Raw genomic sequence first — 18,476 nt, 5'->3', positions numbered from 1 at the left:
AATAGGAATAGCTGATCTAGCTAAGCTATACAGTGTATAAATATATGTACAACTCCTAGGGATGTATATATATCCTCTACACAATGCAAATTTAACTAAACTGACTAGCCTTCCTGCTCTATCTATCTATCTATCTATCTATCTATCTATCTGGTAGAAAAGACACTGTGTCTCTATCTATCTCTCTCTCTCTAACTGTCTGACTGATCTTCTCTTTAACAAAGCCGGAACACACTACTTGCAGGCTGCCTTTTATAGTGTGGGGCGTGTACTAAACCCCCTGAGCCATAATTGGCCAAAGCCACCCTGGCTTTGGCCAATTATTGTTCTTCATTTTTTGCGCGTTGTGATTAGCCAAGCATGCAGGGTCATGGTGCATGCTTGACCAATCATCAGAGCGCAACACTGCAGTGAATTATTGGCGGACGCGCGTCACTCGAATTTGGCGCGAACGACCCGTTTTGTTCGAAATTCATCGAACGGACGAACGGACGATGTTCGAGTCGAACATACGTTCGTATCGAACGCGAAGCTCATCCCTAGTTACGAGCACGGAACTTATTCTCTCTGGAGAACAGACGCTTGAAAGGGGATATGATTTCAATGTATAAATACCGTACAGGTGACATAGGGATAAAGCTTTTCCGCAAAAGGGAATTTAATAAGACATGCAGCCATTCACTAAAATTAGAAAAAAAGTGGTTTAATCCTAAACTGCGTAGAGGGTTTTTTATTGTAAGAGTGGTAAGAATGTGGAATTCTCTTCCATAAGCAGTGGTCACAGCAGGGAGCATAGATAATTTAAAAAAACTATTAGATGGGCACCTAAACTACCACAACATACATGGATATACAATGTAATACTGACCTAAAATCGCACACACACACAGGTTGGACTTGTGTCTTTTTTGAACTTTACCAACTATGTAACTATGTGTGTAGACAAGTGGCAATCTCAGCCTGGACCCCCACCAGACCACGCCCCCAATGCATTTCACTCCGTCCACTGGAGCTTACTCGTGGCCTGGCAGGGGTTCAGGCTGAGACTGCCTCTTGTCTTGTTCCGATCTGTGGCTACCGGGATCTTTTATCTGTCATTAACTAGAGCAGTGGTTCTCAACCTCAGTCCTCAAGTACCCCAACATGCCATGTTTTGGGAACTTCCTTTTTGATAAAATAGCTCTTATACTGTAGATACCATGTTATTGATATTGATTTAAAGCAGCTGTGAAGGAAAACCTGAAAACATGGCCTGTTGGGGGTACTGAACAACTGATCTAGAGCATGGGTGGGCTTCTTTACAGACAGCACTCACAGCAGCAGGCACAGGACTACATTTCCTAGCAGCTTATGTAGCTCACATACATACCAGGGCTGTCCTTTGTGTCAGAGATGTGTAAGTCTCAAAATTGGATGTACAGTAAAAAAAATCCTTTTGCAGGTTTATTCAGCTGTTCACCTGGAATTCATTGGGGAGCAGGATGTGCAAGAATACACAGCATACTTGCATATTAAGGCAAACTTACCTCTAAGCTTGCTATGCTTCAGTGATGACAGTTCTGTGCTCTCCCTCTGTTCACAGAAGCTTTTCCTTCTGCCAGCCTCTTCTTCCTCCTTCATCCATAGGGTGAAGCATGAACAATAAAGTTGTACCATTGTGACACTAAAATACATTCTTCTGCATTTTGCACATGCTGGGAGTGAGCACAGCACCCTTGTGAGCAGCAGTGTTCATTTACAAAGAATTGCTAGTAAAAAGGGAAATTTGTATTTTAGCATGAGGTACATACAAATCTTCTACCAAAAAAAATGCTCCTACCAGCATTTGTTCTGTATAGATTTCACCTTTAAAGCAGTAGCAAAAGTCTTTCTATTTGTCATTGGCTAATCTTACAACTCTGTCCTATGTCTGTTTTAAGTTATCAAGTTTCCCCTGAACAATACAGCTCCATATTATTTTTTGATGTCCTGTCCTACATTTCTAGACTTTAATAATGGGTAATTTTAATAGGTAATCTGTATAATTGCCAACATATGCCAGATTCACCTTCAGCACCTGCATTATGATGGTGGCCATATGCTCCATCAAGATGTCCACTATCCATGATAAGTAAATGATAACCTAGGATTTGTTGTGGCCATAACATATGTAAGGCATTATCTGACTTACAGTATGAAAAGATGAGAGCTTGACCAGGTCACTATAGTTTTCTAGCTCTCTGAACCATAAACTAGTGCGGACAAGATACAGAGATAGACATAGTGCACATGCTCTGTGTGGCTCTCCAAACTCTTTTTCATAGTTCATAACATTATTTGCTTTGCTAAGCCAACTTTTAATGGATAGATCTTGGCTAATAGTCTTCCATGTTTAGTATCATAATGTCTGTTTTTCTGTGGGTGAATGCAAAATGTCTTCAACAGGCATACATACAGCAACAAAAACATGGGGGAAGGTTAGGACCTATATCAAGTTCCTGTTCCTATTTGTGACAATCATTCACCTGGCCCTTGCCCTGATTTCTCGGGAAGGTTGGTAAAATCCTCACTAGTTGGGACACAGGCAACAAGGAAAAATCAATGAGGTTTATGTACACACACTCAATTGCAGCATTAATTTCTGGTTACTGAAGGATAATTAAGTGCTTCATTTGTAAGCCGAATAATAACATATCTGCTGAATAATGTAGACATGTTAGCATTAAAGGACAATTTGTATTTTTTAACAGGAAATCGGGTACTTTGATGATCATGCTAATGCAGTTGGAGTTTTGCTAACCAGACTTGCAACAGATGCTTCTCAAGTGAAAGGGGTAGGTGTAAATTATGAATCTATTATTTAAAAGTACTGATTGTATTCTATCCATATTACGTGGTGGGTGTTTATTACTACATTTTAATTAGCTACGAATGTAGAGAATGCACTGTTCTCTTGTATAAATTTATTTTACTTATTAGGTTCAGGAAAATGAATGTAATCTTTATAAAAAAATATTTTTCACTATTTTCAGCATGTAGATATAACTTTAGCCCCCTTTTAAAGCTAGATAACTGACCACAGTGTGTTCTCCTAATCAGTGTGGTCAGTTTTTAATAGGGAAGCAAAGGGAGTTGCGGGAACACCAGAGATTTCACACAAAGAAAGCAATGCAAAGATAACAGAATACATTTTCATACAAGTACATGGTACAGCAGGCACATATCAGGCATATGACATTTTGGGGGTAACAAACACTTTAAGTCAAGTTGTTCTTTTTCTCTTCTACATATATTCACTCAAATTGGTAAAATTCCCCTTTAAATAATTGCAAAGTTCCCCTTTAAATTTAAAACAATACAAAGGGTATTTATTTGAGCTTTTAATAGGTATTTGTATAGTGTAGTAAAATTTTTAAAAAACAAACAAAAAACTAATATACATATATATCATTCATGCTTTAAATATAGAGAATTGATGACAAAATGACAAAAAGCCACTATGACTATTTTTAGTTCCTTTATTATTTACAATTCTGTGTGCATTTCTGGTTTCCATAGTTTAATTGATTTATTATAAAGCCAATCTGTGAAAAATATAAACTATGTAACAGATCGATATCTCTGTTTTAGGTTCAGTTCTACAGTAATTAATTTGCAAAACTGACTGATCTTGTCATTGTGTCAGTACAAAAACAAATTTTACATATGCTATTTTTTCATTTTTTTTTTTTTGTGGCTTTTTGTACCAATTAATTAGAGATTATACAGCAATGACTTTACCTAGAGCAGGTCTTGATTTCACAAAAATGATTTGACTATGTTCTTCTTTCTCTAGATGACGGGCGGTCGGTTGGGTTTGCTTACCATTTCGGTTTGCACTCTTCTTACGGCAATCATAATTGCATTTGTTTATGGCTGGCAGCTGACATTGCTTATTTTGGCCTGTATACCATTCTTGATTGGTTCAAATTTTATTAGGATGAAGGCAATGACTGGCCATGCAACAAAGGATCAAAAAGCTTTAGAGGATGCTGGAAGAGTAAGTCAGCTTAATTTGTCAAAATGACTTGTAATGCCTTATTCACCTTTCAATATATTTCACTAAGAAAATAAATAAGGGTTGATAATGAAATAATGAAACACCTGGATAGCTTAAAAAGGCAATTTATGAGAGCCACAAAATGCTCCTTAGGGAAATAATACATTCTATTAGGAAAACAAGTGCACATTTACCAACATTTGTAAACCTTGTTAGTTTTGTTATACGTGCAATAAAATCAAAGTGATTTTGTGTTAGACTTTTCTCTTTTTATCTATAGTAAATCTGTGTTTTTAACCATTTTTTTTATATCCCTTCTTTAAAGTTCACTGTACTGTTGCACTACAATGGTCATTGAACTAATGCAGTTTTTTCTATAGCATGCACAGTTATCGGCTGCCAACAGAAAGCTCCCTTGCGAACGGGAGCTTTCCGATCATATGACCGCTATAACAGCCAATATCGGTGGTCACATGATCATAGACCCAGTCCCGCCTCCCGGTATCTTAACCTCCCTGGCGGTAATCCCGACTGTGGCTCGGGGTTAAATTTCAGTACCATTAGCGGTAACCCCGAGCCACACTCGGGATTGCATTGCAGGATCCTGGTCCAGTATACTTATCTTGTCCCCAGGATCCTGCGATGTCCCCCCTCTGTGTCTGCAGGCTGTGTCCTCCGCCCGATGCTCTGTGTGTCGGGCTCCGTTCCCTGCGAGTGTTGCGATGCATGGAGGCGGAGCCCGTCGGAAAATTAAAAAAGCACACAAAACATAACACATACGGTACACTGTAATCTTACAGATTAGATTACTATATCAAATAATTTCACATCCCTTTTTTTCCTAGTGCTTTTTCCAGTGCCCTGCATGCACTTTAATATTAGATATACTGTTTTTTCTGCCTGAAAATTTGAAAACCAAAAAGTGTCCCTTTCCGTCAAAAGTGGTTTTAGACCAGCCAGAAAATGGCAATAGTAAATTAGAGCACTTGCAGAATTGAGCGATAGTGAATCGTGAGGAAATTAATTTTTATTATTATTATTTTTAATAATTATTTATAGTTAGTTATTATAATTTATGATTTAGTGTTTCAAACTTGATCTTACCTGGGATGTCTACTAGACTCTTGTTTGGACAGATTTAAGTGTGTTATTACTAAGAATTACAGGCCTACAATATGAAACGCCAAATTTCTATGCAAAACAATGTACTGCTTTGAGATGAAAAAATCTGACATAATCATACCGCCAGGGTGGTTAAACCCCTTAAAGGCCTGTGAGGTGCTGGCATTAAGGGGTTAATGAGAATGATGCTCGCTGTAGCTTCTCCATTATGGTCTCTGTTATGGTACAGAGGTAGTAGTAGTTCCAAGTTTAGTCATTCTACACAAAGATGGGCTGGGTTGAAATGGTTGTGATTGACTGTATTTACTACTTTACCCCTTTAGTACCAGCCTGAAATCTCCCTTCATTACCAGGCTGTTTTTTAGTTTTCTGTGCTGTGATAGTTTGACTGACAATTATCCAACACCATCAAAAAAGAGGTACCCAACTTCTATTATCCAAGCTGTTTGCAGCTAGCCCAGTACTATTAGACAAAAGGAGGAGGGAGGCTCCCAAGGGCTTATATGCAGATAGAAAAATTGTAAACTCATAAACAAAAAAGTTTTTTTGTAAATTAATTTATTAATAAATATTAAAAGTATCAAAAAATTATTGTACATAAAAGGATGAAGGAAAATGGATACCATACATACAAGGACAACATTAAGAGCTCTGGTGTACAATTAATATATTATGTTCACACATATAGATATCTATATCTCACAATGATCGTATGTAGTTAACCATTTGGTTGCCACATGCGGGTCCCCAACGGGTTTCGATCATTTCAATCGTATCGCTCTTCTTCAGGGGTTATATAGATATCTCATGTGGAACACCATAGAATCTAAACCAGAGTGGATCATAAAAACTTGGTGGACAAATTCTCGACGATGGCCATGCTGTTGAGCACCAGATGAGGGGGGGGGGGTCCGAATTTGCATTATTTGATTGTCTAGCAAAAAGAAAAGGGATAAGTATCCCTGTATCTAGGTCTTTTTTTTGCTCCCTGTTTGCAGCATTGTAGAAAATCCCATCAGTGATTACAGGCTTCAAGGTCCAAAGTTTCTGTCCTTCAATTAAGGATGACTGATAGATTAGTGTACGTCAGTGTCAGTCCTATCTTCACTCCAGGCTGCTTATCCAAATGAATCTGACATACACTAATCTATCAGTCAGGACAGAAACTTTGGACCTTGAAGCCTGTAGTCACTGATGGGATTTACTACAATGCTGCAAACAGGGAGCAAAAAAACTGACCTAGATACAACATCTTATTTATCCCCTTTCATTTTGCTAGACAATCAAATAAGACAAATTCGGACCCCCCTCATCTGGTGCTCGTCAGCATGGCCACCGTGGAGAATTTGGCCACCATGTTTTTATGACCCACTCTGGTTTAGATTCTATGGTGTTCCACATGAGATATCTTTATAACCCCCTGAAAAAGATCGATACGATTGAAATGATCGAAACGCGTTGGGGACCGCATGTGGCAACCAAATGGTTAACTACATACGGTCATTGTGAGATATAGATATGTATATATGTGAACATCATATATTAGTTTTACACCAGAGCTCTTAATGTTGTCCTTGTATGTATTGGATCCATTTCCCTTCATCCTTTTATGTACAATCATTTTTTGATACTTTTGAGATTTATTAATAAATTAATTTACAAAAAAAAAACTTTTTTCTTTATGAGTTTACAATTTTTCTAGCTGCATATAAGCCCTTGGGAGCCTCCTTACCCCTTTTTTCTAATTATCCAACACCATGTCCAAAATAATTTTATAAAACTTTTTTTTGAGACAGAGCCTTCTTTTTTTTTTTACTATAAAAAAACAAAACAGAAGGGTTTACCTTCTGTTATATATATACAAAATAATTGCCAGCACAGTACAGAGACCCCAATAACTAATAATTTTTGGAAAGTAGACACCATAAGATGATCTTTGCCAGAATTTGTGTAAAGAAACCTGCTGGTATGGAGGATTCTAGGGGTGGTATTGAACAGTATCTCTGGCTGTCTGAATACCAAAATAGTGACCTGTATCTCTTTTGATGCAGTCACCAGTTGTCCACAATTTTCAGCCTGTTTTTTTTTTGCCATTTTTTTTTATCTCAGTAGTGCCGATGGAACTACCCACTGCTTGAATTTCAGCCAATTAAGCAGGAATCAGCCAAAATATTAGCCTGTATGGCTAACCTTAGAAGAGCAGGATGTAAACTCAGTGATTGTCATGTGTTGAGAATGGCTTAAATGCTGTAAAAAGAGATACAGATAAGTGTAACATTTATTTATTGCCAAAATACTAACCCTTCGCAATATCCAAAGCATTTTTATATTCTGTCAAGCTGACATTTTATTTACTGAGTTAGACCCCACAAACATTATTTTTATACCATCATTGCACAAATCTGGTGCTATTTATCATCCGTAAGTACATCATGTGCTGCCATTTCTACCCACTAAAAGTCCCCATGGGTATGAGCCTATAAGGTATGATAAGTTATATTAGAACTGTTTTTCTCCCAAGACAGCTATTCTTAGAAGGCTCAATGACACGTGCAGAAACACTTGACTGAACAATACTGTAGGAGGTTTTGTATGACACTTAATATAATAAAAAGACTTAAGCCCAGGTGAGGTTGTATTTTATTTCTACAGAGAGCGCAAAATAGACAGCTCTGTTCAATCTAATGAAAACAAATAGCAGGGGAAATATGTTCACCCATGCTCAAAAAACCAAACTCCTTAGTGAATTTATTGCAGAATAAACATGATCCTGGACTAGAAAATGCAACAAAGCAGACAGTGACGATTTGTGAATTCAACAAAGCTTTTAGTTAACTTTTAGTTAATATATACAGCAGAGAAGCACTGGGATGCCCAATATAATGGTGAACAGTATAAATAGCAGAGCTCTGTTCTGTTGAACCGTATATATTACAAAGCTCAATTCTAATGAACAGTATACATAGCAGGACTCTATTCTAGTGGACAGTATAGATAGCAGAGCTTTAGTATGGTGAACAGTATACATAGAAGAGATCTATTCTGGTGAACAGTATACATAGAAGAGATCTATTCTGGTGAACAGTATACACCATAGAGCTCTATTCTGATGGATAGTATACATAGTAGAGCTCAAGTATGGTGAGCAGTATACATAGCAGGGCTCTATTCTGATAGATAGTATACATAGCAGGGCTCTATTTTGGTAGACAGTATACATAGCAGAGCTCTATTCTGGTAGACAGTATACATAGCAGAGCTCTATTCTTATGGATAGTAATCATAGCAGGGCTCTATTCTGGCAGACAGTATACATAGCGGGGCTCTATTCTGGTAGACAGTATACATAGCAGAGCTCTATTCTTATGAATAGTATACATAGCAGAGCTCTATTCTGATGGATAGTATACATAGCAGGGCTCTATTCTGGTAGACAGTATACATAGCAGGGCTCTATTCTGGTAGACCGTATACATAGAAGGGCTCTATTCTGATGGATAGTGTAGTAGGGACTCCAGAACAACATGTTCAAACAGGCGCTGGGAGGCAATAATGGGCATCCAACAGTACCTCATAATGGGCATCCAACAGTATCTCAACCATAGAAATTAACAAAGGAGAACCAAATTAAAACCAGATAATATAGTCCAAGATAATATTAATTGCTGGTGAAAAAGGTAATCTAAAATAAAATGTTCATTCATTTTTTTTTACCAACAATTAAAATTCTCTTGGACTCTTTCATCTGGTTTGGTGTCTGTCACACCTTTCTATGGTTTGACCTTCTGTTGGATGCCCATCGTGGGAATCTTTGCTGTGTGGGAGCTGACTTGTTTTTTTGTATGAAGCTTTCTATGTCCTTCCTATGCATTTCTATGCTTTGTTGGACAGCATATACAGCAGAGCTCTAATCTGGTGCATACTATATACACAGCTGAGCTCCAATATTTTGAACAGTTTATACAACAGAGGAATATTCTGGTGGGTATATACCCAGCAAGGCCATATTCTGGTGGCTAGGAATTACAGTAGAGCTTTTATGGTCTTACAGTCAGTATAGCAAGTAAAACTATTTTAACTACAATCCTTTCTGTAAAGTTTTCTTCTAATAGTCCATCAATGTCCTTTATAACAGAACCCAATTAAAGCTGACATCAGTACTTAACATTCTTCTTATGTGGAATATTCCCACTTCTGAATGATTTATACCTACTGATCCAATTTACAGCTTCATTTTTGTCAGAGAGAATGTATTGGATAATCCATAATCATAACAATAAGTAATTGGCACTCTCCAAAAAGTACATGCATTGATTGAATAGTGCACTCGCTGTACTGTCTCTTAATGGGAATATTCAGCAGTATTTCTAAAGAAAAAAACAAACTTTATATCTATTATCTAATTATATATATATATATATATATATATATATATATATATATATATATATATATATATATTTATATAAAATGTATGTATGGGTATGACTGTAATCACACATATATAGATATACAGTATAGACTAAAATTGAAAGTGTTTGGGCAGTCACCAAAAAAAGAACGAATAGTCTTGATGTAGTTCATAGAGAGAGGAAATAATCAAACTAACTTTCCATGTTTTGTTGATACACTTTTAATTTACATATTTTACAAGCTTGCCTCATACACATATAGCTAGTGATATATACCCACATGTATCACATCCAACATACATCCCCCTGTGAATAAATGCATGATACAAACCTATTGCAATTGATACACATAGAACATTTTTAATAAACAATGGCAGTTGCACGCCTGACCCAACTAGCAACAGAAAATTAATACAAAATACAGAACCCACAAGAGGAAAAGTATTACAATATTGTGTAGATAAAGTAATGATTAAGCACACCAGTGGCAAATACACTAATAAACCTAAAGGTTAAGAGCAGAGGAAAAAAAAGAATTGCCAGTGGTGAGATGTTTTTATTCTTGCTGGGATTATTTTTGTATGCATGCATTTATACCCTTTTTTTCTGTTGCTTTTGGGTCTGTTACACAGCAGTCATTATAGATGATTTGCATATAGAATATTTACTTGGCTACATGAATAAAGTGAAGATATGTTCACTTTGATATTCCTCTGCACATGTTTGGTCCTCAAACTCATTCACTTTACTGAGTTTACATTCATAAATATACCATGTATTTTTCCATGCAGTATGTGCACCACTTTAGTATTCTTATTTATCATGCATTTATTCATAGGAAGGGTTTTTGGATGTAGTTTATGTGAGGATGTATCTGTAGTTTTGTATGTCTGCTCTCTGCACAGAAACATGAGCATCAACCTATTTTACTATGCGGTGTATGCCTTGTTTTTCTGTGTGTTCAAGATACAAATTTAATCATATCTTTATTGCTCATGCAGATCTCAACAGAATGTGTTGAAAATATAAGAACTGTGGTATCTTTGACAAGAGAAGAAGCATTTTTCAATCTATACAATTTAAGCTTAACTGGTCCCTACAAGTAAGTACCGGTAATATTTTACCATGATCAATTATTTTTTAATTGCATCTGTTATTTCATAAAAGATGCAAAGCGTAAATTACTAGACACAGTGGGGTTAATTTACTGAACAAGTAGCGCAGGTTCAGTTTTTATGAAAAATTCAGTTAGCTTAGTGAATTTGGTAAAAAAAAAGTCACGTTGTAAAGAATACTCAATGTGCTAGGAGTGGAGTCAATGGGGTTCATTTACAAAAGGTGCAAAATGTTTACTGTTCCCAGTGATTCAGTGTTCATTTCCAATAGCCAATGATGTACAAAAAAATCAAGAACATATTAATATTAATAATAATAATTTTGCACGTGAATGGATGTTTGAAGTGAACACAGATTCACTGCTCCAAGTGAACAATCTACATCTTTAATAAATCAACTCCATTGTGTGGTTTAAACAAGTGAAGTTAGATGGCTTAAGTCTGCCATAGACAGATCGAAATTCAGCCAGTTCAGCAAGAACCAGTCTAATTTCGATCCATCTAGGGGCAGGCTGGTTGTACTAAAATCAATCAATTGATCAACTTCATCACAACCAGCCTGGGATTTCTTCATATGATCACTGCAGGTGGCTATAGCTGCCAGCAGGGATCATTGTATTCTGACGTTAGGGAATCCACTAGCTGACAGAATACAATAGCTCAGTGGGAGGGATCTGTGTTGATGGGGGAATCAAGCTATTTTCTTCCTACAACCCGTAATTGAAGGGCAGAAAATTGCATGATCTATGGCAAGCCTTAGATTCATAAAATCCCACAATTTATAGCACTGTATGACTATCATGATGGGGAATTTCATTGTTGACCTTGTTTCTGTTAACTATCTGGCTGTGTATGTTTTAAAAAAGGGAACAAAAGGCACTGCAGGTTCCCAGAACAATTCCCATAATGTGCAAGTATTCGCATTATGCCAGGCTTACCCACTAATTTGGCCTTCTTCAGTGCTAACAGATCACACTAATTGACACTTTCACGTGAGCCACTGGGTGGCCTTTGATGATGTAACTTCTCTCCTGGCTCTATTTTCACCATCCTATAAATAATGGCATTGGGCCAGTAGTGTGCATTTTGCACATGTTACAGGCAGTGTTCAAAAGATATTTGGTAAAAAATACAAACTTATTTTTTGGGGTATCTTTTTAAAAGCCCCTCTACAGTAGGTCTTGATTCTTTACTTTATCCCTATGTTTTGTGCGTGTATGTATATATTATATATATATATATATATATATATATATATATATACACACACTGAGCAAAACTAGAAACTCAACACTTTTGTGTTTGCCTCTATTTATCATGAGCTGAACTCTAAGGCCCCGTACACACGGACGGACTGTCTGATGAAAAAGGTCCACCGGACCGTTTTCATCGGACAGTCCTCTGCCGGATTTCTGTTTGATGGTTGTACACACCATCAAACAGAAATCCGCGTGGACACGATACGCGGTGACGTGGCCGCACCGTCGCCGCGACGATTACACAGCGACGTGCGCGGCCCTGGAAGGTCAATGCTTCCACGCATGCGTCGAATCACTTTGACGCATGCGAGGGGTTTGGGCCGAGCGGACATGTCCGGTGAGTCTGTACAGACGACCGAACATGTCCGACAGACAGGCTTTCAGCGGACATGTTTCTTAGCATGCTAAGAAACATTTGTCCGCTGGAAACTGTCCGATCCGCCGGACAATTGTCCGGTCGGCCGTACACACAACCGAACATGTCTGCTGAAACTGGTCCGTCCCACTGGTCCGACCAGTTTCAGCAGACATGTTCGGTCGTGTGTACGGGGCCTTAGATCTACGACTTTTTCTATGTACTCAAAAGGCCTATTTCTCTCAAATATTGTTCACAAATCTGTCTATGTTAGTGAGCACTTCTCCTTTGCCGAGATAATCCATCCACATCAAAGGTGTGGCAAATCAAGATGCTGATTAGACAGCATGATTATTGTTGGGTATTATCAACCTATCCATTGTTAGATAGGTTGTTGACGAGATCCTGAGGCCCATTGTTGTGCAATTCATCAATGACCATCACCTGCATGATAATGCACGGTCCCATGTTGCAAGGATCTGTATACAATTCTTGTATGGCAGGCATACTCACTGGACATGTCACCCGTTGACCATGTTTGGGATGCTCTGGATTGGCGTATACGACATTGTGTTTAATATCCAGCAACTTTGCACAGCCATGGAAGAGGAAGGGCCTCCGTGATAGGCGGACACTGAACACAGTGCCTCCTGGGAAGCTGAGTGTTCTGCCTATCACGGAACAGAAGACGTAGGAGGCGCGGCTTTTGAAAAAACATACGGCCGCGATTCTGCATGTCTTTAGGATAAGCTAAGGTTAGGTTACCGGCATATAAGACGACCCCCGACTTTCAAGAATATTTTAAGGGGTTAGAAAGTCGTCTTATACGCCGGAAAATACGGTATATATATATATATATATATATATATATATATATATAAGACTGGAAGAAATATTTTACACAATTTTGTATGATATTGCTGCTACTGCAGCTACAAGAGTGTTCTAGCTATGTACATATCTGATGAATTCTAATATGTATAATTCCTAGTGAACTCAAAGCAACCTTATAATAAGTGCCTCAGTGGAATCACTTCTTGTCTCAAACATCAATGCCCTACTGTCCATGAATACACAGATTTATCAATTATGCATGGTAACATGGGAGGACAGTCAAACCTTGCAAGCACAAATAATTTCATTTTTTTTCTATTTTAGGGATTCTATAAAAAAAGCTCACATTCATGGCTTAACCTATGCACTTTCCCAGTCCATAAACTTCTTTGTCAATGCAGCTGTATTCCGATTTGGAGCTTGGCTGATCGCAAACTGCCACACACAATTTGAGAATGTCTTCATGTAAGTACTGTACTCCACAGGAACAATACATATTGTCATATTTTGTTTGCTGTGCAGCTGGTGGTGGCACTTGAATGCAGCTGGCTGTGCACTGTAGTGTAGAAGATGTAGTTGAGCAATAGCGGGAGTGGGTGGTTAGGGTTCTGCATTAGAACTATTGTGCAGAATAAGAAAGTTGTAATGGGATTGAAAAAGTTCTCCAGTATGAATGGCATTAATCTATTTATTATGTGGCTTTTCCTATGAAAATATATGCAAATGATGATTTAATAAATGTTGCAAACAGGACATTAAACTTGTTTTGAGCAGGCAGAATTTAATAAATAATTATGTTTACAGAGACAGTTTTTAATAGCTCCCCCTGCCCCCTTTGTAGGGTTCATTTAGTAAAGGAAAATAGGCAATTTTTCAGGGGAATTTACTCCAGAGCTTTGTGAATGAGGTGAAGCTCTGCTGGCTTCCATCTTCCAATCATATGCAAGCTTCCACATTCACTAAGCTCTGGGCTAAATTCCTTTGCAAAGTGAACAGCCTAGTTGCCTTTAGTAAATCCACCCCTATATGTCTTAGCAAAGTTGCATGTATTTAGGCAGAGTTATAATATTCATGGCTGTATCTCATTTACTGTCATAGGAAATATCTATATATATATATATATATATATATATATATATATATATATATATATATATATATAATCCATGCCACTTATGTGGTTTCTTTGATCATTCACTTTAAAAGTTGATTGCTACATAAGATATTCCATTAGCTTTCTTCCTAAAAGCGTTCTGTTTGTGTGGCGGTTCAGTATAATTTAACTTAATTGACATATTTTGTAATAGAGTCTCCGGTAAAACTGATGCATGTGTGAGATCAAAAGGGACTTAAGAGCTTAGGATGTATAGAATGCAGTTGCATTCATACACTTTCTCATGTACTTTTTTCATGAATAAATGTGATTGCTAGGCAAGTGCTCATTACTGTATGTATCTTCATATCAGAGTATTCTCCACAATTATTTTTGCTGCCATGAATGTTGGACAGACGTCATCGCTAGCACCTGACATGGGAAAAGCCAAAGTATCATCCCAGAGAATCATGAAGCTTCTGGACAGACAACCTGCAATTGACAGTTACAGTGAAGATGGTGAAAAACTGGTAAGGCAATATTAAAGTATTTTATTACCTATCTGTCTTAAAAAACGGACAAAGAAACATAAATTGACATTGATTTATACATTACTACTGTGAAAAAATTTCAATCCATTTATGACCGTTAACACTCAGCATAAGTCGACCCAATGATCAACTTCTGTCCAATGGGACTGTTGGAAAGTCTCCGCTGTCAGAATACAATAGCAAAGCAGGGACACTTTGCACATTTATAAGAAAAATTAATGTGCTTTTGCAAAAGTTTAATGTGGAAAAAAAAATGGAGGAGAGCCCAGTTACATGATTTCCAGTTCGCTTCCATTTGCTAAGTTAAGCAAAGAGTAGCCCCTAAAGTATCACAGGCTCAATGCTGCTGCCTGCATTTTAAGCATAAGCTACAAAAAGTAGGCCTTGGTAGTGTGAAATGCCATTATAAATCAGCCCCTGAAGTGGATAGGATGTTAACCTACTGGCCTACAATGTAAAAATTGCATTACTAAGAGGTCACTTCTCTTTATTAAGAGGGATATTTACAGTGTCTGTACAACCATGTTTCAGTAAGAAGCTTTTGTTTACTATCCCGAAATTTTAGATGAATTTGGTTTTCTGAGTCTACCTTTATCCAGCTCACAAGTATGAGATAACAGTCACCTGATCCAGTGGTTTTGCTGCCAGATGGATAGGGGGGAATTGTTTCACATCTTTAAGGGTAGGCAGATGTCTACTGGTCTCAGGGTGAACATTGAAGAAAAAAAAAACCTGCCCAAAAAAAAGCAGTTCTTCCACAAGATAAGCAGCAGCATCTGCCTGTGCTATTCTCCACCCTGCAAAGACCGAGGGCAATATTTGTTAGGTGCAGATTGTTATGGCATGTCCGCCCATCCTGGAAAGTCTTTGGGAAACATCAGGCCTCGTACACACGACCGAACATGTCTGCTGAAACTGGTCCGTCGGACCAGTTTCCGCGGACATGTTCGGTCGTGTGTATGGCCGACCGGACAATTTTCCGGCGGATCGGACAGGTTTCCAGCGGACAAATGTTTCTTAGCATGTTAAGAAACATGTCCGCTGGAAGCCTGTTCGTCGGACATGTTCGGTCGTCTGTACGACTCACCGGACATGTCCGCTCGGCCGAAAGCCCTCGCATGCGTCAAAGTGATTCGACGCATGCGTGGAAGCATTGACCTTCCAGGGTCGCGCACGTCACCGCGTCATCGTCGCAGCGACGGCGCGGCCACGTCACCGCGTTCTCTGTCCGCGGGAAATTTGGTCTGATGGTGTGTACAGCCATCAGACCAAAATCCCCCAGCGGACATGTCAGATGAAAATGGTCCGCGGACCGTTTTCATCGGACATGTCCCGTCGTGTGTACGAGGCCTTAGAGTCCTTATTTAGATTAATAGACAATAGTTGTTTTTTATTATTATCAGGAAAAAATGGATTATTCAAAAACAATGAGATGCAGTTACTCATAGCAGCAATTCTAGTTTTCATCTGTTAACACCAATAAGAACTACAAAAATATATCTGATTAAGGCATTTTGTACAATAATTTTTGTTTATATAATAAAGGCCAAGCTTCTGTATTAAATTAAATACATGTACTTATGTTGTAGAGTGCATATGAAGGAAACCTTGAATTCAAAGATATCAAGTTTGTGTACCCAACAAGACCAAAAGTCCAGGTTCTTCAGGGATTGAATGTTAAAGTTACCAAAGGACAAACCCTAGCTCTGGTGGGCAGCAGTGGGTGTGGAAAGAGTACATCTGTTCAGCTACTGGAGAGGTTCTATGATCCTGTTGATGGAAAAGTGGTAAGCAAAAATTATATATGCAATAAACACAGATATGTGGTATATATACACCAGGTGTCAATAAGGTTTTTGAAAGGCGTTGGTGTAAATGGTGAAGTAGTTTAACGAAATAGCCAAATCTCAGTTCAGTGTTGAGGAGGCACAGCTGGTAACTTCCAAACTGAAGGTGTCTAACTTGGAGGACAATGTCATAGCCATTCATATCTCATTGGCTTCAATTCCATAGAAGTAGCCCCAGCTCACAAGGTTCATTCATGTAGCATCCATATAGCGCTCTGTTGAAGTACACTCTGTCAGTGACCTTACCTTAAGGCAGTGTTTCTCAATTCCAGTCCTCAGGCCCCCCCAACAGGTCAGGTTTTCAGGATTTCCATTATTTTGCACAGGTGATTTGATTAGTTTCACTGCCTTAGTAATCACCACAGCCTTTTCATCTGAGGGAAATCCTGAAAACCTGACCTGTTGGGGGGGCCTGAGGACTGGAATTGAGAAACACTGCCTTAAGGTAAACCCCATGCAGAGCAAAGCAACAGGCTTGCTTTCATTGCCTCTCTCCATAGAAGAGCATGTTCCCCTTTCTTTTGCTACCCTGCCACTGTGGCAGCTTTAAAGAATACCCAGAACTTTCAGGTATGAAGAAGTATGTGACCCTCTCAGTGCTGTGCCAATCACCAAGCACTGTCATAGTGGGGAGCCCATAGTCTTATGAAAGCTATGGCTTATCCTGCTCCTACAGCCAAGTGGCAGGACATCAAGGGAGATGTGACCATGTGCTGCCAGTGAGGCAGGGACTAAAGTGAAACTGTTGCTTTTCCTTGCATGGGTGAAACACAGATTCTCTTTTAAAGTTGTGGCTTGGGGACACAAGATTCTGAATTCAGATTTTTAAATGAAATCCAGACATTCATATATTCTGTGAGTTATATCATCTGGTTTGATGTGTGTTGCCATTTTTTCTGATCCTCTTATTCTGTAAGACAGCTGGCAAAGCTCAATTTATAAAAATAATGCTTTTATGTCTAATTATCCTTTTATTCAATAATAAAGATTTTTTTTTCAGTTTTTAACACCAGTTGAAAAGCACATTTTAAAATACCAGTTGCATAATTTATTAATAGCTATGTAACTAATCAATTTGCAGTAACAAAAAAGGCTATTTTGAAAATTTTCCTTCCACTCCTATAAATTATTCCATGAACTGGCATATTGAGCTTCAAAAATGAGAATGGCAATTTATAAAATTACAGCCACTGATGGATTCTTGTTTTTATGGATTTGCACATTAATCAAACATTAACGTTTAGCACCAAATGTAATATGCTGCATGTAGTTATGTATTGAACTTCGCAGAGTAATCCTTTAAGATAATGTATTTTTAATAATCAGGGCTTTAGTTTTCTTGTCATTACCCTGCCAACGAGGAAGCCTAAGTAAACTTCTTCCTGAACTGCATGACACACAGCAACAAATAACACAGACAGCTATTTGAAAAGCAAACATTTAACATTGGCTACAAAATGTGTTTAATAATGGAAATCTGTATTCAATGTAATAATTTGCCTAGGCAAATAACTCCATGTAGTTAGCAGCCTGTGGCCATCTGATGCCCACGGGGCCCAAAGTTCAATAGAAACTCCTACTTCATGCACAGATCTACGATGTTCTATACTAGCTCACATTCTGGAGATTAGCTGTAACTGACTGCAGAGACTGACTGTTGATGCAGATAATTGTACAAGGTTTAATTGCTGTATTGGGATTATTAATTGAATCTCTTGCTGGAGATTTCAAGTTTAGTTAAACAAAAAGATTTACAATTTGAAAATTTAAAAGCAATGACCCATATTTCATGCACCAAGCAGTTAAAGCATCAGTCCACCCAAAGATATATCAGTGTTTTTGGAGTTTCGCAGCCTATAAAAAAACTAAT

General features: G+C 38.0%; 1 protein-coding gene across 4 annotated transcripts in view; it reads left to right on the top strand.

Annotated features, from left to right (window-relative positions):
* LOC120947133 (ATP-dependent translocase ABCB1-like) overlaps positions 1–18,476 on the top strand; it is a 95,121-nt gene that overhangs the window by 68,926 nt on the left and 7,719 nt on the right. For 3 of the 4 annotated variants that reach the window (XM_040362155.1, XM_040362154.1, XM_040362156.1), the window contains 6 exons: positions 2,730–2,813; positions 3,815–4,018; positions 10,554–10,654; positions 13,440–13,580; positions 14,582–14,738; positions 16,349–16,546. In XM_040362155.1, coding sequence (XP_040218089.1) covers positions 2,730–2,813; positions 3,815–4,018; positions 10,554–10,654; positions 13,440–13,580; positions 14,582–14,738; positions 16,349–16,546 — 885 coding nt within the window. Of the gene's footprint in view, positions 1–2,729; positions 2,814–3,814; positions 4,019–7,249; positions 8,817–10,553; positions 10,655–13,439; positions 13,581–14,581; positions 14,739–16,348; positions 16,547–18,476 lie in introns of those variants that run through there. The other variant, XM_040362157.1, reaches the window with a different exon arrangement.

The sequence above is a fragment of the Rana temporaria genome, chromosome 8, assembly GCF_905171775.1.
Source record: "Rana temporaria chromosome 8, aRanTem1.1, whole genome shotgun sequence".
Taxonomy (NCBI): domain Eukaryota; kingdom Metazoa; phylum Chordata; class Amphibia; order Anura; family Ranidae; genus Rana; species Rana temporaria.
This window is presented reverse-complemented; position numbering and strand designations above follow the sequence as displayed.